The sequence below is a fragment of the Triturus cristatus genome, chromosome 6 (genome assembly GCF_964204655.1).
Source record: "Triturus cristatus chromosome 6, aTriCri1.1, whole genome shotgun sequence".
NCBI lineage: Eukaryota > Metazoa > Chordata > Amphibia > Caudata > Salamandridae > Triturus > Triturus cristatus.
The window spans coordinates 1,483,338,057-1,483,365,608 of record NC_140589.1 but is presented as its reverse complement, the minus strand read 5'-3'; the positions used below and the strand labels follow the sequence as shown (position 1 = coordinate 1,483,365,608).

Genomic DNA, 27,552 nt, shown 5'->3' with positions numbered 1-27,552 from the left:
TGTGAATCACGCAGTGGAGGTCTCAATCAAAGAGATTGGAAGATCAACGGACAGCGCACAGTATATTGTGATAAACGGTTCATGGTACGGTAAAACTAGAAAATAACTCCTAATCATTAGTGTATATCTCAACCACAAGGGAGTTTCAAAAATGGCAAATACCAAACGGATTATTTCAACCCTAGAGGAAGTGCTCTGTGAATTCAATCATTTGGACTCGATTATCACTGGGGATTTTAATCTCCATAACCTGAGCCCGGACAACAAAGACCAAGGCTACCCTGCGGAAAGAGAATTTAATCATTTTTTAAGGTCATTTGATCTAATCTCAGTTCAGACTTGGACCGAGCAACATAACCCCAATGCTTCAAATGTCTTGACTTTTAATAATCAAACCACAATCGACTATATCTTCATAAGGAAAAGTATGAGGAATATAATTCAGGACTTCCAGATACAACAACATGAAACAAGCGACCATGCAATGCTTATTGCAGAATTCAAACTCCAGTGCGACCGCCGTGAGGAATTGGTGCCCATAAGCAGCACAGCTGGGTGGGAGGAGCACAAACTCGTGAAGAGGATAGATGGAACCACTTCACGGTTTTGAATTGGGAAAGCTGCAAGCAGAGACTAGTACAGAAGGGACATAGTGGTATTTTCTCCCCTACCATCCAGAGTTGGGACAGTTCGATCGAAGCATTAAAGTTGAAGAGTAGCACCCGCACCCTCAGACAGGTCAGACGGGTATACCAGAAAAGTGGCACCCTGGTGGAAGGGAGAGCCTACAAAGACGCCCAGCGGAACCACAAACACTTAGTATGGAAAGAAAAATGCCAGATGATGGAAAAGGAATGGATCACACTATTCGAATTATGCAAACCGAACAAACAGAAGCAATTCTGGGAGTACATAGCCAAGATGGAAAATACAAAAACAGACAGGCGGAATGCAGTTACAGCAAATGCCTGGCTTGACCATACGGCAGAAATATATACAATAAACCCAGGTGGCCAAAATGTCAGCTCTTTCCCCGAATCAGATGGGTCCGAAGCGGAGGAAGACGACCAAATAGATATGGGGGAGGGGGGTCAAGCGCTGGAGCCGAAAGAAGTTATAAAAAATTTTTTAAAGATAAAACGGGACGGAGCCCCGGGCCCAAATGGCCTACCGGGTGGACTGTTCAAGCAGGATCCTAAGAAGTGGGCAGACCTGTTAACACCGCTGTACAGGGAATGCAGAGCCCAAGGTGACGTGCTGGATGCCTGGCGAGGCTCTCTATTGCAACCAATATATAAGAAGGGAGCAATACCGACCCTAATAATTATAGATTCATTGCCTTGCTAGATATCGAAGGCAAAGCTTATGCCAGCACTTTGTTACATGAACTAACAGCCTGGATAGAGGATAATGAAATAATACCTTTTTACCAGACCGGATTCCGAAAAGGCTGCTCCACTGTAGATAACATTATGGCTCTTTCGTTCCTGGCATATCAGGCAAACTCCGGTAAAAACCTGCCAGTATTTGCATGTTTCATAGATTCCTCGGACGCCTTCGATGGGGTTAATCGAAGTAAACTGTGGTACAAATTGTCCCGCTGGAAAATCCCCGGAAAACTATTTAAGGCATTGATGTCATTGTATACCAACACGTGGGTGAGGATCAACCTGGTGGGGGATACAGTCACACATAAGTTGTCAACTGACCGCGGCCTAGAACAGGGTTGCGTTTTAGCACCCACACTCTTTAATCTTTACAAGGCAGACCTGGGGAAAGCTATACAAGGAGCAAGTTTGGTAATCCCAAAAATCAGACAGCAATGACTAAATATTCTTCAGTATGCGGATGATCTGATGATTCTTGATCACACCAGAGTAGGTTTACAAAGAGGGTTGAATGCACTAAACAACTACAACCTGGAAAACAAACTTGTGGCCAACCCCAGTAAAACAAAAGTTGTGGTGTTTGGTAAACACCTGAAGAAAACAGGTTGAAAGTGGAGACTGGGCAGCAACAGCATAGCGACAGAAAGAGCATATCAATATTTAGGCACATGGCTGAACGACAAAGGCAAGGCAACCTTGCACCAGGCCAAGACGCAAGCCAAAATACAAGCCACCATTTACGCCCTCTGCAAACTCCAAGGCAAACTATATAGCCCTACCACGAAACCCATCATGAGAGTCACAAAATCTAAACTCCTTGCGGTTGCTGGGTATGCATCACAGGCATTCCCAGGTAAGATGGAAAAGATGATGGAAAAAGCCCAGTGCCAGTGTTATAAAAGGCTTTTTAGGCTCCCCAAATACACAAGAAACGCGCTAATTCGGCTTGAGTGTGGCCTTGTACAACAAAAATATGAATGCAGGAGCAACCTGGTTAAATTTTGGTTCAAGACAACAAAAGCTCAGAAAGGCTCACTTAAGGAGGCACTGAGAACAATATTTGAGAGGTTGTCGAACCCATGGCAGAAATACTGCCTAGAGACAGTGGCAGAGTTGGACCTATCCACAGCATCCTGGTCAAAAGAAGAACTAAACTACCTTGCAATAAAGAGGGTGCTAAAAAAGCACACCGACCAGATATCAAGAAACGAAGATATAGCAAGACTGAAGGTAAACAGAGGTCTGGCCAGCCTAACTAGAGCATACGAGTCGCATAAAATCCAGCCATACATGAACAGTCCTCTAGGAAGGAAGTGTTTGAAGGAAATTCAATGGGTGCGCCTAGTCCCCCTACCAATGAAAGAACTGAACCCGGCTTGGAAATCATTGAACAATATAGTCAGTTGCAGGCTGTGTAATTATAGGGCTGAATCATTGGTACATCTACTATGCTGCTGCCCTGCATTACTACAGCATCAACGTATTCTGTTAAAACCAATGTTCCTGAGACATGAGACCAGAAGATGCGCCGATGCATTGGCACTGCTTCAGTCAAGTATAGAGTCTTCAGACCTGGCCAAATTTGGCAAATATATGAACATGACACGAAGGGACCTAATCGAAAACAACACAGAGGAAAAAAAGTGGGGTGGCAACTGTTGAGCCCCCGGAAGTAACAGAAGGAGCAATATGGCGAATAGCCCCTCCCAGGAAAGAATTGCACGGCACCTATAAGCCCCACAATGAACTAAGAATTAACTTCCCATAAAAACCCAGGGAATACGGACCTTTGCTAATATCTAATTTTAAAAACAATTAATTTAAGAACAAGGTCACATCTTAGATACGGTCTGGTATTACTGACCAAATTACAGTCCTAAATTATTATACACGTTTAGATAAATGTTTTATAATGTTGTGAGATACGTATTTTATTGTAATTCTGGATAATGTACTGCAACTTTGCAAAGATTTTAAGTAATTATGCAAAAATAAAAATGCATTCATTCATTCATGGTGATAACCACTGCAGATCAATGGAGGCAAACACGTTTTGCTCCTTTGCAGGAATGCTTACTGACACAATCTATAAAACGCACTTCCTGTTATTGAGCAACTCTGAAACCCTGAGATTCCTGTATGGGCAAAGGACATTAATTACTGTTGACCTCACTTCCTTCAGCACCACCAACACTATGCTTTCACGTGCAAAAGTCCCAATGTCACTTCTGTCAGTAACAGGCATCCCACTACTGAATCTTCTCCAAACAATTACCTACCCAAGAAGGCTGCCAATCCAACCTACGTGAGAACCCACATGAAACAAGACAAGAGTACACTCACATTGAAGATACAAATGATGGCAAATCTATAGACATTTGTTTTTACATTGCAGAGCAGTAGCCTGGCACACTGTAAAATTAAAATGAAAAACAATGCAGCATTAGTGGCTGGAGCAATCAGGTGATGGTTATGCAAATGACTGGGATTGCCATTCAAATCACATCCCAGAATTCCAAGCCATGAAACTTCTCCAATGTCACGTGCGGGAAGGCACACACGTGGACCCATGCTAAATACTTACCACTGCAGAAACCGCATGATCATAGTGAATAAGGAGGAGCAGGAGTCAAAGTGATCACTGCCACCAAGAAAACCACCTGACTTTGGTAGGTTACAGTGGTATCTGAACCTAGTACCCATGAGGGAGGGAGAGAGAGAAAGAGAGAGAGAGAGAGTTCGTATACTATACAAGCAGAGAGAAGACTTTGCTCAAAAGGATATTTTTAAGGTTCCTCGTTCATGATAGGTTTGCACAACTAATACCTTCTCAACCCCTTCCTTGTCCGCTTACTCACATAATAGAGAAGGCATCCTCACTTCTGTTTAAAGGCACCACAATTAGCACCAAAAAATAAACTACTTTCTCTACTCACTTCCCACTCAAGCCCTTCTGCCTCACTAGGACATGACAATAAAGGAATACATCCTTTAAAAATCATCCTATATTTCTTTGTTGCTGACATGCACAAGACAAAGTGAGTCCTTGTTGGTGTTGGACAGGACGACTTCTGTGAAAATGCCATGATGCTAGGCGAGGTGGCATGTCTGCCTGATCTCCACTACAGGGTCTGTGATTCTACTTAACGGTACATGCCTTCTCTCAGCACCGCCTTCTCAGCAGCAGAGAGTTTTGTCTTGTGTAGGCCAGCCCACCCTCACAGAGGTACATGTCCCTAATTACTTTTTCAGCCATGGAGGAATTTGAGATTGCAAGGGCTGGGACTCATTTTCTACGGTCACCTTAGGTAACAGATTCAGCTACATATATTTTGGGGCATACCTGGTTTACTTTTAGGTCTGTGTTGGTAAGTCTAGAAGAATGCAGCGGAGCATAGCAAATGGTGGGAGAAAAGTCCAAATATAATTACTCTTCTTTCCCCACAAAAACAGGTCATTGGGGTACAAAGAGAAGCAGATAACACTAGGGCTTCACAGTTAGGAGCCCTCTAGAATTTCTCAATACAACTTGAAACTGCAGATACAGTCCATGACCAAGAACAAGGACAGATTTAGGGGAGTAATTCAGACGAGACCTCCATCTTCAGTTTTTTTCTGAGTTGTGTAATTTTTTTTTGTCTCCTCATGGTCTTTCAGAGTTCAAATATGAGCCTACTTCTGAATGAAACTCAATCAAGTGACAACAGGCCACATTTCAGGCAGTCCCATTGCCAATCTACGCTTCAACTCACTCATGCTGCTGTAAAGGATTTGCTATTAAGTGAATGGAAAGATCGGAATGAGACTTCATGCTTTATTTCGTCATCCACCAGTAATGCCAGCCAAAGTGGAACGTGAATGTCATAGTCCCTATTTTAATTGCCATGCAGGCTAACCTCAAGGGCTACACCTTTGTGGTCACAGATGATGTGGCAGTATCAGATCCTGTCGACAGAAAGGCCAAGTCAGTATAAAGGGGACCTACTGGATGCTGAATCTGGCTGTTTACTCTCGGAGGTATGCATTATGTTCTTCAGAGTTGCGCTGGACCAGACTGTCCATTGTGCCACTCTCGTATTTTCTAGATGGGCTGGTGGTTAGTGGCCTGTTTTCAGAAAAGCATACCAGAAGGATGGGATCCCAAGGCCCAGTTATGCTCCTATGCCCATTTTCTATTTGAGGCAATGTGGCGGTGGTTCAAACATTTTTACCAGGCTGATTCTGGTTTTATTTCCAGCCGTACAGTCACTGGTCAAAGACTTCCAGGCACCGTCCATGTCAATGCAAGCGGGAGAAGACTTAAATGCAAATCCATTTTGCAAACATTGAGCCCTATCAATGCTGTCACCTGCAGTGGCATCAAGTGCAGTAGTGACAGCTCACAAAATTAACCACTACAAAGATCAGATTTTGTTTTGTGTTCAAATAGAGTAAGCGTTTTACAACTCCTTAGAATATAGAAGCACAAATATCCTTTCAATGGTCAATGCTGGTACATAGGTGGAAACACTCCTATCATAAACATCAGGGCGAACAGTATACACCCCTTCAAGCACAGGTAAATACCAGCCCAGAGAATCTCGCCTGGGAAGAGACAGACGCCAGTTTGATCACCATAAATAACAATAGTCATAGTTCTGACTATGGCACCTGTCAGATTCAGACTATTCCAGTGGGACTGACTGACCCATTTTCTTCAGACCTAGGTGTCTTCACTATCAGACTCTTGGGTCATATATAGAATGTTCATTATTCATTGCTCCCAGGTTTTTGGTTTAAATTTAAAAGGGGGCATCTCTTTTCATAGTGGTGGCCCCTTTCTGGTCACAAACGGAGCTGTCCCCTTGTTGTGGCATTTGGTTGGGGATCCAGAATAGGTCCTCCCTGTGCAGCTACACCACCTCTATGACAACCCTCAGGCCTTATGAGTATGATGCTAGGTTGGGACTACTGATCCTGCAAGAGGGTTTTGAGCTGAGCTTATTGGTGGTTAAGCTATGTATCCAGTGGACCCCATTGAGCCTTTCAAGAGCCTTGGAGATTTGATTAGATATGAATTAATCACTTCATTAAAAAAACTGCAGTACTGCATCCTTTGGTTTGAGTCCTTCCCGGGATCTCCCCTAATTTTCACCCCTATGTAGGTATTCAGAAAGGCTGAAACACCTATCTAATTGAGGGAGTTCCCTGATGGATAATTCTCAAGGTTTAAGTCCAGGCTTCATCACTAAGGTAGTGCCTTCCTTCTATGTAGAAAAAGAGTTCATGAAGTCTTTACTCTTTCTTAAGCCAGTCTCTAAATGTTAGGTCAAATTACATTTACTGGATGTAGTTTTGATGATGGAGATCTCCCCGAGCAGTTCTGCTGACATTTGCCAATGTAAGTCTTTAACAATTCTGGAACCACAGGTAAGGGCCTTAAATCTTCTGTTCCATTGCAGGGTACTGGATAAAGTTGGTGATTTTGTTTATCTGGCATATGAAATATGACGGTATGAAGAGAAAAGGACTGGAGAGCACTACTGTGTTAAGACGAGAACCCTCACTCACCCAAGGGTGCCATGCTTCATCATTGTGTCCCCTCTTCACACTAGGACCGCAAGGTAGCCAGTGTGGGCTACAACTCTCCCATAGGAGAGGAGCGGGGTTGTCAAGCGCACTGTAAGTGCTATATCTTACGTGGGGAGGGAGGGACAGAGTGCAAAAATTGTCCTTGGAGTGGAAGGCCATAGAAAAGCATTGAAGAGAAAGGATGGTCTGCCTGCCCACTGTTAGGTCTTGTCACTAATGATATATTTAGAGGTATTTCATGCCTAATTTAGCAGAAACCCAAAACATTCTTCACAAATCATTTGAAACATGGGTTAGTGTGAGCCTATATTTTAAAATATTAAATTAGATACTTAATAATAAAACTAAGTAGGTCGGTCAAATTTATTATGAAGAAAGTAAGTGATTTTCCCTTCTACCATGCTGAGTTACATGAAACTGGTGGGAAGGTACAGGGAGTCTGATGGCTTTCACCTAATGTGACAGATCTTACGATATGGACTTCTACACAGATATTTCATCTCAAGGCCAACATCAAGGTTGCTTGGTTTAAGCTCTGCACACATTCAGAAACGTCATGCTTGAAGTGACTCCTTATTAATTGCAAGTTGTCTCTTATGTACCTCTCCTCCGCCGACACCTCCTTTTGCTGCTGATGTGGTTTTGTGCCTTCCATTTCTCTGATGCTAACCGCGTAGATCTTGGTTGTATAATCAACAGCTTTTTCTCTTGCAACATCACTGTCATAGCCTTTAAATACAAGCATAATCAAATGTTAATATATTTTTTAAATTATTGAAATGTTTATGTCTTCATTCGGTCTTATTGGTAGTTTCCACTGTATCAAGACAAAAACGTTAAAGAAGAGGCAGTAATGGCTGTGCTTTCAAAATAAAAGAGGTCAGCTGTAAAGAAGCCCACATCAGAGAAAATAGCAATAGAAGTGACCTTGGAAATTCCAAGGGCACAAAGAGACATTCCACTAATGTGACTTAGCAAAGACAAACAGAAAATGCACAACTGACGCCTAGACAAGAAAATGCACAACAAATCAAACTAATAGGTAAATATTTAACAAGCAGGGGTATGGGTACTAATTACTCAGTCTTAAAAATATGTAACTTTTGTTTACATTCTAGGATCATTTTTTGAAGAACATATGGCGCGACTTAAAATCAATATGTGTTGTGTATATTAAAGAGTATAACCATTCATATAGGAAGAATCATCAATGAATCAAGCCACAAATGACTGAAAATGTTCAATTAACATTGGATCTTATTTTTATTCAAAATAACTAATCTGACATTTCCAATTTGTACATCCGTTGACAGGGGAGCATGTCACACTGCAGTCTTTTAGTCCACCAAAGCAGGCCATTAAAGGCCCACTTGCATATTTTTGCCCATCTGCTTAGGCAGGAAGCATGTATAATTGTGAGCCTATGAAGCCATTTAATGTCTGGGTTCACTTTATAACTCAAAATGGAGTTAAATTCTTAAAAGATTTGTAGCCAAAATTAATGGAGATTAAGACTGTCCTAAAATATATATTTCTAGCTGTATGTGAAGGTTCATACAAAAAAAAATTGTTTCAGAGAGACGAATATCTTTTGCTTTGCGTCAGTAAATCATTTTGTTGATTTGTCATTTTTGTAAGTTGTCCTGACTTGTTCCGTTCAGTGTGGAGGAAGGATTACTGTGGGTGGGAGTGAGTGGATTATGGAATTACACATGGTCAGTTATTCTGAAGAGGAAATCAATAGATTGAAATTAATTCCCTCACTCTTGGGAGGCGACTCCATAGGTGACAGGATTGTCAACTCGGATAAAGGAGAAAGATTGATTCAATTAAAAAAGAAAAATACTAGGACACAGTTGCACGCACAGGTACTGCTTGAATATTTAAAGACCAACACCATTCCAGTAGGCCTTCAAGTGAAAAATGTCCCGGTGATCTTTATTAATGATAAACCCTACCTCGTAGACTTCAGTGGTATAGGGACCAAATGTTCACGAGATTGGATTGTATTATCTATCAACACTGCATTACGTATCAGTGAAGAGGAGTTAAAAGAAATAAAAAGATTAGAAGAAGAAATTGCCAGTGATTCGACTATCACAGATGCTAAGGTACTTTTGGAAAATATCAACAAAACCTTGGCTGAGTTCAAAACACACACAGTAAATCTGAAAACAACCAAATTGAGTAGAGACATAAAAAATTATAGACATGAATTAGTATATCCATATCTAAAAGAAGATTTTTTTAAAAACAACAATCCCAGCTCCTTAAATTTACCCTATAAGGGGAGGTCACGCACTAGGTTCGTGATGTTTTCAGACTCATCCTCAGACTCAGACCAAGGAACAGGAACTTATTATCAACCCTATCAGCCATTCTACCAATACCCCAGCGCCCCCCAACCTTTTTTAGACAGAGGCACCCGCAGGGGGAGAGGATTCCGAGGGGGATGGAGGGCACCCATGCATCAGCCGGTGCCAGAACAGAATTTCTTCCGAGCACGTCAACGAGTGTACAGACGGTAGATGTTAGTGAAGGCATCAATAATGATCTTGTAGAGAAGTCCAATAACTTGCTGATGCCTATTTACAATCTATCCAAACACACTTTAACACCCTGGGAAATGAGGGTTTTGGAAAAGGGACTTTCCTTTGTTCCAGTAGCCCTACAAGACCCAGGAGAAACAAAAACTGAAATACTACAATTTTTACGAAAGATCAGATTGAAAGTATTCTTCTCCCAAACTGATGAAATGCAGGAATACAATGTAAGTGGACTAAAGAATAAATCCTCCTTCTGCCCAGAGAGTGAGATGATTCCCGAGGAGATTTTAATTTTTTGAAAATCAGGTACTAAAAGAAATTGACAATTTAAACAGCAAGCGTCTCACATTCAAACATAATTTTTCTAAATTCGAACACCAGGCACTAAGAAACCTTATGAATAACCCCCTGACAGTGATAAAACCAGCTGATAAGGGAGGAGGAATTGTGGTTTGGGATATAGACGACTACGACAGCGAAATGTATAGACAACTCAATAATGCCTCGCATTACCGGAAAGTCTCTGATAAACCTACTAGGGCATTAAAAGCAAAAATTTTACATCTAACGACCAAAGCCCTGGAAAGTGGGTTTTTATGCAAAAAGGAGTATGAATATCTAAATGTCACTAAACAAAAAGTGCCTTTGATTTATATACTCCCAAAAGTACATAAAAATGCTATTAACCCTCCCGGTCGCCCTATTATCTCCTCTTGTGGATCGATATTAGAACCCCTGGCGAAGTATATAGACACCTTCCTCAAACCATTTGTAAGCACTACCCAGGCGTACGTCAGGGATACGATGGACCTCATCTCTAAAATAGAACATGTGGCTTTTAATAGAGATCAACAATTGTTGGTCTCTTTTGATATAGAAAGCCTGTATACGAACATACCTCAAGATGAGGCCATCGTAGTTATGGAATTGATTCTCAATCAGAGAACTAGACCATTCCAAGTACCGACAGAATTTCTAATAGAATTAGCTAAAATCTGCCTGAAAAATATTTTTTTTACATTCAAAAACGAGTTGTTCCTCCAAATAAAGGGCGTGGCTATGGGTTGCTGTTTCGCGCCCGAAATAGCGAACCTTGTGATGGACCAATTCGAGAAACGATATGTCTTCAATGAAACTACTCCTTTCTTCAACAATATCAACAAATGGGTTCGTTTCATTGACGACATTTTTCTCATTTGGAGTGGGAACTCAGAAGAATTGGATTGTTTCCATAATTGGCTGAACGATCGTACACCAGATTTAAATTTCACGAAAGATGTCAACAATACGAGGATTAGTTTCTTGGATGTATGGATCTGGGACAACGAAGGAGGCCTGGAAGTTAGTCTGTATACGAAACCTACAGATAGAAACACCCTATTAGAATTTTCATCTGGTCATCCTAGAAGCTTGAAAGAAAACCTGCCCTATGGTCAGTTTCTTAGAATAAGACGAAATTGCACTAATAAGAATGACTACTTTGAGAATGCGAATAAATTACAGGACAAATTATGCGCGAGAGGATACCCTAAAAAATTAGTACGAGCTGCTTTAAAAAGGGCTTGGTTCACACCGAGGGAAAACTTACTAACACCAAAAAAACCTGAAAAGAATCAATCCCAAAGCCAATAAAGTTAAAAAAATCATTCAGAGAAATTGGAGGCTGATCGAACAGTTCAATATACCCAAACCACTCTTCGCCTTTAAGAAAGGCAAAAACTTGCGGCAATATCTTGTGAGAGCCATGAGGGAGCCAATGCAGAAAAATGACACTAGATCCCTATTGGGTTTACCTGCTGTAACAGGCCACTATCGCTGTAATAACTGCGTGGCCTGTGCAAATACGACTGACACCAAAACTCTGCAGATTAAAGACAAAGAGCACGTGATGCAAACATTTTCCAACTGCAATACCAAAAATGTGGTATATGCGGTGACTTGCCCGTGTGGGAAAATGTACATCGGGAAGACGACACAGATGGTAAAATCGCGAATTTTACAACATAAATCACGTATTAGGTGTAGAACACAGGGAGCACCTTTGGTACAGCACTACGTCGAAGCAGGTCATAATGAGAACGATATTGAATTGACTGTTTTAGCTGTAGTTAAGGCAAACAGCAAGGGAGAATTAGAGATGAAACTGAACCGAATAGAAGCCCGCCTCATTGAAAGATACCATACTGTGATAGAGAGCCTTAACGAGAGAGATGAACTATGGGCCTTGATCTAAGATATGTAGTTAGTGAAGCAGGGCATGTGTGATGTAGGAAGATGCTAATTTGGTTTGAACAGCAAGAAAATGACGTGTTAGTGAATACGAAACACGGTGAGAATGTAAGCCAGCCGGTTGGCTCATGCAGTGATCCGGAATGATCTAAGGGTGGAATGGGAGTGGGTTGCTTCCACGTACCCTCCCCGTTCTCAGTGAGATGTTTATGCCATTTAGATACATGGATGTAGATGACCGATGCGGGAGTGACCCCTTTTTTGTATAAAATACTCTGAGCACGGTTAGGTGGGCACTTATAACAGGTTGCAATAGAGGGCTTCCACTTGTATTAATATTTTAGCCCTCAGCGTTTTAACAAGTCTTCTCTTGTCATGTTAGGTATGTTGATTCATACACAATGGATTTTTGTATTTTCTTCTCCATTCCACGTAACACTGTATCCCCCAGGCCAATTGAAATTGATCAGAGCACGTTGAAGTAGAATATAGTAGACTGGACGTGTATCCTACTGGGTGGAGAATAGTCCTTTCTCCCTTTCGCACAATGTGACGTCCTTCACGCTGCTCTTGGCGCGTTTACATACGCACACGCTAATAAACAAGCTACCATTGCGGTCGTCCGCGCGGTTTCCTTCGGTGGAACAGAAGCGGCGGAGTAATAGGCGTGCTCGTTACCTGCCTTATCATGTAAGTGTTTATGATTTGTACCTTCTGGTAACGTGCCTACGAGGCCTGTTAGCACAAGTGTAGTTAATTTGCGGGAACAGTTTGTAGTCACTGTTATATACCGCGAGTGCGACATCGTTTTGAGTTTATTTATCTATTAAGACGACTCGATATGAGTGCGCTGTACCTACATGTTAGGGCGCGAGTAGAACTTGTTGGTGTACCATTATTGAGAGCATTGGGTTAGACAGTGAAATTAGATCTGTCTTTGTTGTTTTCTCCAGTGGATGAGTTTGTGGGGATCGATTGGAAGAATCTAAAGCGACCCCTTCGTGGTTTGAACCAGACGTACGGTGACGTCCCCATGCCGAGGCAATGGACCAGGTAATTTTGATTCACCCTCCCCTAGGCTTGCTATGAGGGTAGACGACTCTCTTCCATGTCCTTATCGGAACTTCGAACTCTAGTGGTTATAATTGTATGCTTCATTCTAGATGTGGAAAAGACACTGAATTTGCGTAACTCCACATGAGAGACCTGCCCGGACTAGAACCAGGCAGTAGACATTCTAGACGCTGAGGAGACTCTGTATTTGCGTAACTGCTTATGCGAGACCCGCCTGGACCTGAACCAGGTATAAGGCAAACTGGCAGAATCCCACCCAGTGGTGGTGGGTCTTTCGCACTATCGGTATTAATCACCACCACTTGAGAGCTTATCATTCCTTCACTTCCCTCTTTAGAATCCCTGCGGTTGCCACCCTTCCTGGTTTGAAATAAAATATTTGAAATATTTGATTGGGATTAAGGTTGATTTTCCGTGTTTCCGCGGAGTCTTTCACGCGTGGTCCTTCCGAACACTGCATGGGCTAATCTGGGATAGCCTGAGATAAATAGTTGTTGTTATTAATTTATTTTTATTTTATTACATTATTCTGTAGATAGTCTGTTATCCCCGTCCTGAAGAGGCCAAATATTTGGAGGCTGAAACGCGAACGCGTCGACATACTGACGTAGGAGGAATCCACTGATTGTGTTGATCCAAGAATTATTTTGTTTGGCAGACACATAAAACAATAGGAGAGGAGTAATACATCGGATGCCAATAAGGATTACCTCCAAATGTATTACTGTAAATAACAAGTATACATCGATTTGGAATCACGATTAGGGGAATTGACATGTGATAATTTGCTGTGTACATAAAGTGTATGTGTATTTATATGATCTAATGAAATTGTAGATAGAGGTGTTTTGTTTTGTTTTCATGTCTGTTAAATTTGTATATATTATGTGTTGAAGTGTTCTGATGTCTACCAAGAGATATTCGTCCCTGATAAATAATGATGAATACACTTTCTTATAAGAAATAAGTAATTACCGAGAAAATTGATTGTTTCTTGATTAAAATAAACAAGAGATTGATCCCTCTTAGCCAAGTTTCTTTATATCTACTGTATGTGAAGGTTCGGGCAAATATACATGACATCACTTTCCGAATGAGGTTACCTCCATCCTCATCAGTATCTGAGTCAGATTCCTCGCTGTCGACTGGCTTACTCTCCAGATTGCCAAACGCCTCTCGAGTCCAGATCATTAGAGCAGTGTCAGCCCCTCCAACGGTCAGCAGCGTTGAGTCATCCTGCAGCCACCTCACGTTTGTGACGTGGGCACTGTGGCCAATGTACTTCTTGAACTTTACATGCTGGCCCTGTGACATCAACAGTCCACAATTTACATTTTAAAACACATTTCTAAGCATGCTCCCTTTGTTCCCATCACCGGTTCTTAAACATTTACATTGCAACATTTGTTATCTTGAACATGCAGCTGTGATGGTGGATTTCTATACACCGGATTAAAATTGACTAGGTTTACCCAAGTAACACAATACAGTGATGGGCACCAATCCTCCACTATCAGTATATTCAAGGCCACTGGAATTACGCAGTTTTGCAGCTCTGGCATATTCCACATAAGTATGGATCTGCTGCATAATCAGCAGATTATATTAAAGAAAATTCTGTCTCAAACAGCTCAAAAGTTACTAACACATGGTGACACATGTTGCTGCATGGTGGAAGGCCCTACCCAAAGGTAACCTCTCTGTTGTTTATTGCTGTATTTAGGTGTTAAACTGGTACTATAGAGTTTTACTTTTATTCACACAGTGCTAACATGTAAAAATGACAATATAACCGAGCAACACTACCATAAAAGTTGCTGCATTACGTTACATAATGTGCCCTTTCTTGCTGCATAATTTAATCAGTTCTGCCATATAATTTGGGACCAGATGTACGACCATTGATGTTTGCGACTCACAAATTGCATTAAATTGCGAGTCGTAAACATCAATGTACAACAGTGTCAGAGACAATGTTGGCGATTCCTAATGGGGTCGCAAATTACATGCCTCGTGCATATTAATGAGGCACTCGCTAATTTGCGACACCATTAGGAATGGCTGGCCCTCCCAGGTATGGTGGCCTGCTGGGCTCAGCAGACCTCCATGTCTGCGACTGCTTTTAAATAAAGCAGTTTAAAAAAAAATGCAGCCTGTTTTCCTTAAAGAAAAACAGGATGCATTTAAAAAAATAAACTGAAACGTTTTAGTTTCATTTTTTAAGGGCAGGTAGTAGTCCCTGGGACCACTGCCTGCCCCTAAAAAATATTTTCCCCTGCATTCACAAAGGTGAAGGGGTCTCGTGGGGATCCCTTCCCTTTTGTGAGTGCTTTACCACCCTTCTAAAGAAGGGTGGAAAACTGCAACTGTTTTAAAGTCTTACATAGGGCTCAGACTCACTATTAGGAAGGGATGCCCTTGGAAAGCCCCTTCCTACTAGCGAATCGCTAATCCTATTTAGCGAGTCGCAAATCATTTGCGAGTCGCTAAATAGGGTTAGTACATGGCCCATTTGTTTTTGCATGCGCAAACCGGTCGCAAACCTGTTTGCGCATGCAAAAAAGGGTCATACAGTTGGCCCTTGGTCCTTCCCTGCTGCATAATTCCAGTGGTCCTGAGTAGACTCAGCAGTTAACACAATAACGGTTGTCGAGGAACAGTGCTGTGTTCAGCTGCAAATATAATTTTGTAATACAACAGTATAAAACCTATAAGGGTCAGCCCAAGGGATTTATAATTACAGAATTAAAACCTTAATTTACACATATTCTAAAGTCAGATTGCACATTCATATTTCAACCCTGTAAAAGAAAATATAAAAAACATTGTTCTAGGGACACAGGGTCTAGTAGCTGACTATTCTTAATCTACACCCATGGTATTATTAGCATTAACACTGTTTAAGTAGTCTCCGCCAGACATGCACTACACCAAAAAACCTTACTAGATAGTCTACAGTGCACTCACACATTTTTTCTCCATTCATACACTAACATCCAAATCTGAAGTGTCCTATCTCTTGGCTCTTTTCACTTCAATTCATGCCAAGGCATGCAAAAAACCACAATAGAAAGCACAACTCTGGTCCTTGTGCATGACATAGAAACACTACCCATACAGAGCACGCGGCAGACACACACTTTACATCCAAATGACTTCTATGGAGTACAGTACTATCTGTCCGCAAATGCGCTTCAGCAACTCATCTGGGGTGTGAAGCTCTACATAAATACTACTACAAATTAATTTAAAAGGTGTCATTCATTAGTGATAGAGTATCCGGAAGCTTTATGTGGGATCCACACACTACAGGGCCTCAACAGCGCTGTGCAAAGGCAGTCAATTATTATCCTCAAGGTGGCTAGTGTGAACATGGGCATAATGTGTGGGACTCGCATAAATACAGGGGAGCAACAAGATGGACAGCTGCTTAGTGCTATGTCAGGCCACAGCTGCTGGATCAATTTTACACCCGATAGTCAATTATGGGATAGTAAGCTTTGGAGAGAAACAGCCCCAGCATTTTGGGGATGCGCGACTGCTGGCGTCTACACATCACTGCATAGCACCAGGTTACATTTCTGACTCAATGGCCATTGCTAAACTAGATTAGAATTTACTCAGTACTAGAAGCTTCTCAAAGTGTCCATTATGGACCATTAGTTCAAAGACAGGAATCACAAGGTATCTTGTTTCCCCCTATTATTCACAGTGGAGCATAGCAAAAAGGTTCATTTTTTTTATTCTGGAAACAGTACAACCCTCTTACCAGAGGAGATTGTCTTCGCTCAATAGATCCAGTAGCATGGTATACACCTCGTATTCAACAAGTAAACTTGGGACTGAAAGTAGATTGAGGAAAGGGTGAAAAGGTGCGTGGCACGTGAGGAGTTCTCTAGTAGAACAATATTGACTCCCTTCCTAGGGCCATAACGGTGGTCACTGTAATCCTACATCTGATTTTACCTGTTGTGGTGGTGGGGGATCTAGCATGCAAGGACGTGTGCAGAAGAAGTCTATTGCTGTGATCACGATAGTTTACGTCTATGGACAAGTTAATTCCTGTGAATTAGTTCAATGGGTTCATCTGGCTGCCACAGAAATCTGTGTGCACCCCCAAACACAAGGTGAAGGCATCATACAATCTTGTTATCACACTCTCAACCTACTAGTCTGTAGGGTCTGAGGTTAAGGCATTTTCAGATATTACAGCACCCTGTAAAGAAAGGCTGGTCATATGGGTGACTGCAGGGAATTTATTAGAAAATGTGTCCACTGGATAGCACTAAAAATCTAGAAACGGTGAATGTGTCCAATTCCTTCCAGTAATGGGAGAGCATGCTTCAAATAGCCCCATGCAATGAGGTAGATTCTGGCTCCAAACACTGCCATTGCATAAAAAAAAATCTTTATTTGGTGAAGGAAGAGTAGACATAAAACCTAATTTCTCATGCAAGTGTTGCAGAATCTCTGCCACCTATGGCGTTTCTCTCCACCTCATCAGGATCGGTGACTGAATTACAAGTATCCTTCACTCTAGGAACCTTGGAGGTGGTGGACCTTCTCTTGTTTTAAAGGCTGCATTCACTGTTGCCTCAATCATTTACTGTAAAGTGGTCATGCTTTAAACCACTGAGGATGGCCCTGCCACCTCATCTGATGACCGCTCAAAAGCTACTCAAATGAGGGAAGGACTGTAATAAGGTTTCCCACAAATCGCCTGAAAGAAATAGCAGGGGAGGTTCTCCCCCAGGCTTAGCAACTTCCAATCTTGTAGCTAATCCGGCAGGAGCTGTCATCTTGAATTTAGCAAAAATGTCAATGCACAAGATGAGAGCTTCCTTGTGCTAAGGTCATGGAAGAAGTCAAATAACCTCGAAATGTGCTGGAGCGGAGGGGTTTTGCTTTTTGTAGATGCCTGATGTTAAGCCATAGAGGGAGTTCTTCCGTGCAGCAATCATGATTTACGGTCTTGTAAGCCATGGCAAAGAGGTAGCGACTGATCATGTATTAGAAGGAGATTGCTATAGCAAATCTAACAGGATAATATAAGGACACTGCTTACTTGCGTCAGCTAGGGAAACGTCCTACTTGCAGAAAAGAAAGAAAAGAAAGTGTTGGGGTAGGTTCCTCCCTTTTAAGGCCTGGTAAGTAACGGCAGCCATATTGAGGGAACTATTTTTATTCGGCATGTCAAACTGACTAGGATAGAAGTGAGAGTTGGCACCCTATGTTGGGGGGCAATGTGTGGCAGGGTATGACCACGTTGGGAGCTGGGTGGGTGGGAGAGAGCTGCATGTCGTGGGAGTTGAGCAGCGGTTCTGTAGAACTATGATCATGAGGTTGGGCTGGTGAATGAACTTTGAATTGTTATTTCAAGAGACCGAACTCTTTATTATTGTGGCTTGCTGTCTAGCAGCCCCATATGCTCTGCCTCAGTACCACTAACTATTGCCATGCCTGCCTTGTGATGATCATGATTTCATTAAATGTCAATAAAATGTGTTTAAAAATAAAACAAAGTGAGGCAACTACTTTTTATTAGATAGGGAATAAGTTCTGTGAGGAAGAGAACATCTCAACGTGTAAGGACTGTATCGAGCAAGGCGGGTGAGGAGGTCATCTGAAATGAAATGGCAAACTGAGGATCCTTGTTCTAATAGGAAGTTTGACAGTCCAAATTCTCTCCACTACTGATGTGCTAAACCTGATGATGAAGAGCAAGTTAACAGGTATTCTGTTGGATAGTTGTGCTGCATAATTCTTATTTGCTACTTGAGATACTATTGCCCATATCCTCAAAGATATTCTAAATACATTAGGGACTAAATCTAAAAGTTTATAAACTGTAATTGTGTGACAGCTGCTAAAAAACCCTCTCCGGATCAAAATGAACCTGCTAATTTTAGGGCACTTTCTTTAATCCCCCTGTGTCACCAGACTAGCAGAAATTTTTTTCACATAGCTGCTTCAAGATTTTGTACAAATCTTAGTTTAATTTATGAGGCTCACGTAAGTTTTAATCCTCGGATGAATACAGAAATGGTAGACCAATCTGTTACAGATGTGTTGAGCATGAAAGTAGGTTGAGGTGATGTGGAGAAGGTGATGATACTTCCAGACCTTTCTGCTACATACAACACCATAGACAACCCGACCCTCCTGGCTGGTTTGGAACTTGTCCCATTAAGAAAGCAGCACAGCGACTGATAAAGTAGTTTCTAACAGAAAGAATGCAAGCTACACCAATGCGAAAATTTTGGTCTTGATGTAAGCAGGTTGTTAGGAATGTTCCCCATGGTTCTTCTTCATCGTCCCTTTTATTTAATCTGTATTTACGCAACTGCCATGTTTTATGCCAAAATGTGACATCAAATTTTATTTTTATCCCGATAACACACATTTTCTGTTTCATTTACAACTGAACCCCACACATAACTCTCACAGTATCACACATGCACGGGAAATCTTCCCCAATGCCAGCAAATGTGCAGTGATAGCAGCGCACACTTCCTGTCTTTTGAAACACAAATCACAGCTATTGCAAAGCGTGTTTTTATCACAGAATCTTCGCATTCATTTTTGTTTGGTTAAAATATTAGCATACAATCCTTTCAACTAGTCTATGGCGATTCTGTCTGCCTAAAACTACCATCCGCGACAAACGCTTGCATTCATTATATACACAGCATTCTGCTAGATTAGTTTTAGGGCTAAAACAATTTGACTCTGGTTAAACCATTTGATACAGGTTCATTGGCTTCTGGGCCATAAATTGATTATATAGAAATCGGCCTGTATGATACGCATAGATTTTTATGGCCAGGGCCAGGAATTAGAAATGTATTAAATATACCCTTAATTGTAATCTTAGATTTGCCACTGCCTTTGTGTCTTAAAGTACCACATTCCAGACACAAAAATGTACAGCAGACCCTTCCGTTTAGTTGTGGAACAACAATCCCGTGGACATTAGAGCAGAACCAATAACCAAAAATTCTGCAAAACGCTTGCGACTTAGCTTTTTAGTACCTAACACCATGAACTGACTGAATAGAAGTTGATTTTATTAAGAAGCAAAAATATCTCATGCCATTCTTTGAAATCAGAGTCAATGTCCCCAGGAAGGTCAATGGGACTTTATCCTGTAAGAAGGCTATACAGCATCTGTCAGAACCTGTTAGGGACGATGGTGCATGATGGGGTAACTAGGTCTTAACAAAGGTGTTTGGGCCAATTTATCACTGATGTTCCTAAGCCTGACCATCAATGGCACTACAAAACGTAATCCAATACACCCTTTCTGCACTTGAATTGCAGGGTAGTGAAGGTGAGCGGTTAACAGTCTTCTAAGGGAGGAAAGTGTGGGGGAGAGACTCAGAACTCAAACAGTTATCCAACCGTTAAAAAAAGTTGTCCAGATCAGTCCCTTTACCTACAGAAAACAAGTAGTACTTTTAATACACACCAAAACGTGATATTATGTAAATTAATCAATCAGGCACAGAGTCCTAATATGGGTGCTACAGGATTGTAAGTACGGGGGGGGACAGAACTCCCAGAGTTACAGAAAAACTCAGCGAGATTCTGCGGAATTCCACCAACGGGCAGAAAATATGCAGCTAGTGCTGCAATTTAGCAGCAGTAGTGCAAGCCACGCTGAAAATCAGTGCGAATGGCACCATGAGTTGTGCAAGAGCGCACAGCCATTCCAGTTCATTTTGCTGCCGCTCGAGTAGAAAATCTACTCTAGCTGCAGCACATCTATTTGAATGGAGGCAAAGCTACTCAAACGGCAACCCTATGACTGCGACTGCTCACTAATGCTGGCGACCACCCTCGTTAGAAAATCACGCTAGGGGATACCAAATCTCGTTCACGCGCACCAGCTCACATATTCTGGAGCCTCGCAAGAGTAAAATTCCACCACACGGCGACTGGCGGAATTTGGCCAGAACTCTGCGTTAAAGAGTAACGTGGAGTGGCTACAAGTTTGCCAATTTCGCAGACGGAACTGAACATTCTGCTCACCCTTAATTGTAAGTACACATAATATAAGTAGGTGGGATTATGGCACAGATGTGAGCTCACTATGGCATGTGAGAGTAAGCTTCCTAGTTCTGTAACCCACAGGTCAGTTCAATTGTATCACACTATTAAAAGGTTCTCAAAGTGCTTCAAAGTGTAAAAAAAAAAAAAAAAAATACCCATTCAGTTTAACGGTAGAGGCACAGTCAATGTTTGAGTTCACTTGGTTGGTTTACTAGAAGTATTGGGCAAGTGGGAATCTTGAGTGCATGGCCCGAAGACAACATCAGCACTATTGGTCCTGAGTAGCGGCAAAGGAGAGCAGCCCCTGTGTAGTGCCTGTGTATCCTCATTCCATGTAGGTATGAGTGCTGTCTAGAATTCTGAGAGTGAATAATGTAATTCAATGATGGTGTGTTTCATGAGAAGAAAGATGGCTCTGTGACCGTGGAAGACTAGTTTGTGACTGCTTACGCTCAAATCCACCAGCAAGTGGTGTCAGCTCATGCTACTGGGCAGGAGGAAGGTGGGCAATCCAGAGGCGAGGTATATACTAAGGTGTTCTGTGCCAGTGTATAGTTGTAAGCGTTGGGGGCAATGCTATGGAGACAATGCTTTATGGGTAGTGCTATGGAGACTCTGCTGTGCAGAAAGTGGGAGAAGCAGGACATCTTCTTTACAGTAAGCATAACTCTGAAATGAGCCATGGAGCTTCAGGCAGTAATACCTTTAATGGTGACATAAGGAGAAGAGTTGGTTAATGTGCAGTATGATTTCCCGATTAAGCTGACTGTAACAACGGCTAGTCCATGATCTTGAAGAGCCCTGTGTACCCAGCTTGTGTTAGGGTACTGTGACTGTTGCACATAGCTCATATGAATTCAAGTATAACATGTGCTGGGCTCATACATCACTTATGAGCCAGCTGTGTCGCTAGAGGGGAAAACACCATGTAACAAGCAAGAACCCTGGTGACTGCATGAGGCCTGACTGGTTAGTTTAGAAAGAGAAGTGGGACTGTTTCCATTCATAGAAATGAGACTTTGTTGCCTGGCAATAGCCCAATTGCAATATTAAAATATGACAGTCAGTTAATTATTCAGAAGGGTTATTTGGCACTCATGGGGGTTGAATTATTTAATGAGCTTTACATTAAGAAATATGCCTCATTTCTCAATAAGTGTGAGGTTCATTAAGTTTGTAAACAGTTTGGTTGGTGAATCTTGCATACTGACGTATCTTATTGCCAATGTATGTGTCAGGCTAGAAAGTTTTTGTAAGTTCAGATATTTGGGAACTGGAGTTTATGTTAATGGTTATGGTCTGCTGAATGCTTAGTACTGCTAGACAGGTTGGGAAGTGGAAATAATCTACTTGTAGGTTGTTTTAAGAGTGGTGTGTGAGCATTTACTTTTGGCTCTAGGAGTCTAGTTAGCAGTTTGGAGAAGACGGTGTAGAACCCATCTGTGTGTTGTTGTGTAAATATATCCTGTTATGGATGTCCAGCTGTCACGGATGTAAGGAAGAATAGTACATAATCCAAATAATACAAATCTAGTACGTGTGTGTGCTGGAGCGGACCGAGGAAAGAGTAGTACACTGTCATTCGATGCTTTATGCAGGGAGTACCCTGTGGTATATGAAGTTGGGGAAGTGCAGTACCCTGTCATGAGAAGTTGCATGGGGGAGTACCCAGTGGTGTGCTATTTTGGGGTAGTACCCTTTTGGGAGGAGTTGCAAAGAGGAGTACCTTGAGGTGTGCTACATTGTGGAAGTGTAGTACCATGTCATCAGGGGTGTAACACAGGCCCCCGCAGCCTCTGCAGTGCAGGGGGCCCCCAAGCTCCAGGGGGCCCCCTCAGCACAGCACTTCGGCCGGAGAGCTCTTGATAGAGTACCTTGCAGGGAGGCCCCCTCAATTTTCGTTACGCCACTGCATGTCATGAGACGTTGCATGGCCTAGTACCCATGGGTGAGATGTGGTAGAAGTACCATGTTGCGAGATGTAGTAAGGGAAAATACCCCATGGAATGAAAATGTGGTGAAATGTAGTACACCGTGGTGTTTTTGGTGATAATTACAAGTTTTGTCTTAGTGTGTTCTGGGTTCAGTCGCCTTCCTGTACCAATGGGAATATTTGTCAGAAGCTGGTACAGGAGACAGTCTATGTTTGTGATTGTTTTACGGTAGGTTTTATTCTGTTCTTCTAAAATAGAGTTTCTCAGTGTTGTGCTTGAATGGAAGTTTTGATGTAGCCCTAGTGTGCTGTAGGTGAGCACGACTTTACCTGCTGACATGGTCTGGTGTCAATGGTTGTATTGCTTGACTGACTTAGCATTTGATTGCCATGTTGTGTCAATAATGTTTTAGTATGCATCTACTGTAGACTGCCATATTTGTGTTTGGAAGAAGTCTCAACTTTTTCTGATGCTGTTTTCAGAGGCTATATAACTGGTTGCAGATAAAGTTTTTCTTAAGCCTGGCTCTAGGTCATATTGGAGTGCTGGGCTGAATTTCTGTGTGTAGTGGTGAGTTTTGTCTTTCTGGGGTTCTGTATGTTGTTTGTTGAAAATGAAAAAAATTGAGAATTGTGTCTGAATCACCTATGTAGTTTAGTAGTGTGATATGGAAGTCTGGGGACTTTGTGTATGAGTGTTGTTGTAAAGACAGGTTGTGTGTTTGAGTCTGGTCAAGGGGGATTTGAGTTAAGGTGATGTATGAATAAACTTTCCATTTTTGTTTTGTTTGTGAGATGAGTGAGTACACTTAGGGAAGATGGGGAAAACCTTTATTGAAGGAAGCCAGTGGGCCCGTTGCCCTGGCTGTCGCATGACTGAGCATCCGGGACCGCATGTACTATGTGCATATCTGTTTTATGGTATCATTGTGAGTGGGTACATATGGGGTCGTAAGGCCTCATGCTGGAGGAAGTCGCAAGACTTGCACGTCTTGGATTGTTGTGAAATGATACTCACAATCTGTTGTTGTCATCTCATTGTTTTGTTTGACATGAGGTTCTGGGAGATTCATGTCCTGTATTTGGACAGTTTAATAGGTTGATGTTGGGTGAACATGTTGGAGATTGGGTGATTGGTAATGATTGTTCCTGTACTTTATACGCAAGGCAATGGTTGTTCTTTGATTTGTTGTTTGTAATAAAGGAAGGTGAGTAGCAGCCAGTGTGTACCCATTCCCTGTATGTCTGAGCTGGTGTCTGGAATGGTGTGGGGTGAATGGTTAAATAGAATGTTGGTGTGTGGTGTAGAGTGGAAGATAGGGGATAGGGACAGTTGCAGGAGGATGGAAGTCTGACAGGGCCTACCTGCTGTTGCTGTAACCTAAGGGCCTAACATGAATGGGTTCATTGTATGAAGACCCTGCTTCAATCCACACCTTCTTTTACAGGTGACGGTTGAGGAGTCCCATGGGCCCAGGGGTTCCTACCACCCAAACAACAAGGAACCTACTACTGATGGTCACAGATCCTTCATTTGCAATGTCACATCCCAAATGCAACTGGTGAGTTGTAACATAGTGATCACATTGATGGTCATGCTTTCAAGCTGTTAGCTGTGTGGGCATTTGATGCTTGGTCATGAAATTAATGGGGATGTAGGGAAACCCACTCATAGATTCGGGCTGGGGCTGGTTAAACTTCCTTGATTCACTCGGTATTCGAGGCTGTCTGTAATGAATCCTACTGGCCTCTGCAACCATACAGTTACAATAGCCATGGAGTCCTTCTTCCAGTCACCATACATACAGCATGTGAATGGCATGCACACAGGGATGTCAAAGCAGGGTCCTTACTTGAGTGGGTCCTGTGTGTACCACACCTAAACAGGAAAAACTGTCTGTTTGGTAATGTCAATCAGTAAAATGGTACACTGCCTTTACTGCTTTATATATATCCCAGTGTATGGACAGTAATTCTGTGTCAACTGTCTACCACAGAGTACGCATTGTGTGCCCCTCCAGACCTCAGAGTCAAGTCCTGAGTCTCATAATTATTTATAAAGCCTAGGCATCAGCGCACATGCATCATTATCATATTGTGTGCTGGGCCAGAAATGTCAGCATACCAGAAAGCCTACCACTGGGATCAGTCAGGGCAGGGGCATAGGTCTATGGAGTGGACATCCTGTTCCAATAGCAACTGTGACTGAACTCTTAGATGTGGTAGAGAACACACGCCGGACAGAGTTTAAAACCAGTTTGGATTGGGTTCAGGACACTATGGTAATTTATAAATGACATAATAATATATGTTATAATAATATATTGTCTTTATACAAAACTTCATAGAGCAGCCTGTTGTTATTGTCCCATGTTTTAAATAAAAGGTGCAAACATACAAGATATCAGCTGGAGCAGTTAATTTGTTTAACCAACTTGTCCGCTTCTATATTTTCCTCCATTATTCTGCACGTGGTAGGCATGAGGCCATGTAGTAGATATTCTTTTTAAAAGAAGATAGTGGAAAGTTGTTTCTGTCATTCCCCCACAATTTCCCCACAATGAAAAGGTAGCACGAAATTATGAAAATTCTGCCAACTTGAAAGCATTGCATTCAAACAAATTGTTCTCTTACCTTTACTGGATATGAAAACAGCTTCACAAAGCCAAAGTCGTCCCCTGTCGCTAGTGCTTTTCTGTCTTTGGTTAGGGAAGCTGCATTGACATCAGTTATATCACTGTGTGCTGGCCAGATTCCTTCACAAGTGGGGCCGAGGACACAAGTCCAGCTACTCCACTCTATTTTCTCAATCTGTAATTTCAATGAAAAAGTTAAACCAACGCAAGTCAACATTTTCAAAGTACTCTGATTTTTGTAATACAAACCGCATATTTTTAAGAAAAAAGGGTATGGGAATCAAATATCAGTAATATAAAGCAGTAAGCTTGCAAAGGTAGAACGTACGGCTGATTTATTTGTGCCAAGCGGCGATTTAGATTTCAGTCTGCGCACTCACTATGAGCTACACAAATGAAAAAATATACTTTGCACTTTCCCATGCCAGTGCTTAACAGTAGAGGTGTGATTGAACTTTGTCTATATATTACTGTGGACCAGTCTGAGGTATAACAGTGCTCTATGCACCTAGCCTACCCCCTCAGACTCCAGCCTCAGAAATCTTTTGGACTGTAAAGGTGTTTATCATTCTATAGGAATAGGGCTAATGGCATTATAAGGGCTTAGGCTCCAATATCGGTGTTTCGATGACTGTGCTTCACTAATGATTCCTGCTAAAGAGGATGTCATGAGCTACAGGCTTCCCTAGCGGTTTCCGTCGCAAATAGCACTCAATGTAAAGTTAAAGGCCTCTTTTTCTCAATCACAAAAAAAGTGGCTCAACCTAGAGATGATTTGTTCCCCACTAATCACCAGCAATTCCAATTGTGCAGTGATGCAAAGTAAAACAGGCAGAATTTACGTGGGTAAAACACCAGCATTTCAGGGGAACAAGGGATCACATAACAAAGAGAGAAGCAAGGAAGCTAACAAGTACAATCAAACCCAAAAAGTCAGGCCTTTGCAAGCCCGTGCAATGTTTTTTTTGTATGTGCAACAAAGCGAAAAAGAAAAATTGCAGCTTCTTAAGTGTATCCGCCATATGCATGGAATTTTATCACTGTTGCGGCTGTTTTTCTTGTGATTTTTCTTTTACGCAGCAAGCTTTCCAGTTGTGCCATGTATTTCATTATTATGATTATTGTTATGATTTGTGAAGGAGAGGAGAATACATCACTACCTAACCAAAGATTCAAATCTCAGATAGCTACAGAGTCACTTAAAGACTTAATAACAACAACTTTAAAAAAAAAGATACAAAAATGAACATGTGCAATATAGTCCTATCTTGCCATCTTGGGAGTCTGGTGACATTTACAACCCACTCAGCCTCATGGTTTATGTCACCAGAACCCTTCTAGGCATTTTTGGACCCTATTATATAGCTACCCATTGTGTGTTCTCTGTCGCTGTGTATCTGGTGTGTAAAGATGTTGGTGGGTTGAGAGGCACTCCACATATGGGGCAAGATGGTGTCTGAGTAAAGTCCACTGACACTCAACTCTGCTTCTCTCCCAGTTCCGACGAGGTTTTCTTCAGAGCAGAACTGGTTATGCGAAGGGAAGGCAACCATTGGCACCTGTGGACTGGATGGTGCAGGGGTTGTCGGAGATCGTGTGTTGGGCGGTCCAAGGAGAGGAACGAACGAGGTAAGGGCCGGTATGCACGGTGGGAGTCTCTCGCCCAGCATCTAGTGATGGCGGCTTCCGGCTGGGGGACTATCGACGGATGAGGATTGGAGTCTCCTAGAAACTTGGACGCTGGAGAACCCAGGGTGCAGACCGGAGAGATCATGGCGGCTCGAGGAGCTCGTAGCAAGACGCGCTCGACTGTGCAGGCGACGCCGATGTCAACATGCCGCAAAATAGACATCAAGGCGGACATGGACCCGAAGAAATGCGAGCCGCGTACCGGTAAGGGGGCTAAATCCGAACTTAATAAAAACTCTATTCAGAGAGGTACCACTGGTGAACAAGGTAAAAAGCAGGTAGCCATAACAAGTTTGTTTCCAGTTCAGGGCTAAAATGATAATGAAAAGGAGAAAGAACAGATGACTGATACAACCAATACCCCTACTAAAACCCCTACCGGCACGGAAATGCTCGAAGTAGACCCACAGACTGTTACTATTACCCCAGATATG

General features: G+C 42.2%; 1 protein-coding gene across 1 annotated transcript in view; it reads right to left on the bottom strand.

The window, feature by feature from the left end:
• EML6 (EMAP like 6) overlaps window positions 1-27,552 on the bottom strand; it is an 884,002-nt gene that overhangs the window by 230,389 nt on the left and 626,061 nt on the right. The window contains exons 25-27 of the mRNA XM_085612599.1: window positions 25,428-25,604; window positions 13,912-14,113; window positions 7,562-7,688 (exon numbers count right to left, since the gene is read on the bottom strand). Of these exons, the coding sequence (XP_085468725.1) occupies window positions 7,562-7,688; window positions 13,912-14,113; window positions 25,428-25,604 (506 nt within the window). The remainder of the gene's footprint in view (window positions 1-7,561; window positions 7,689-13,911; window positions 14,114-25,427; window positions 25,605-27,552) is intronic.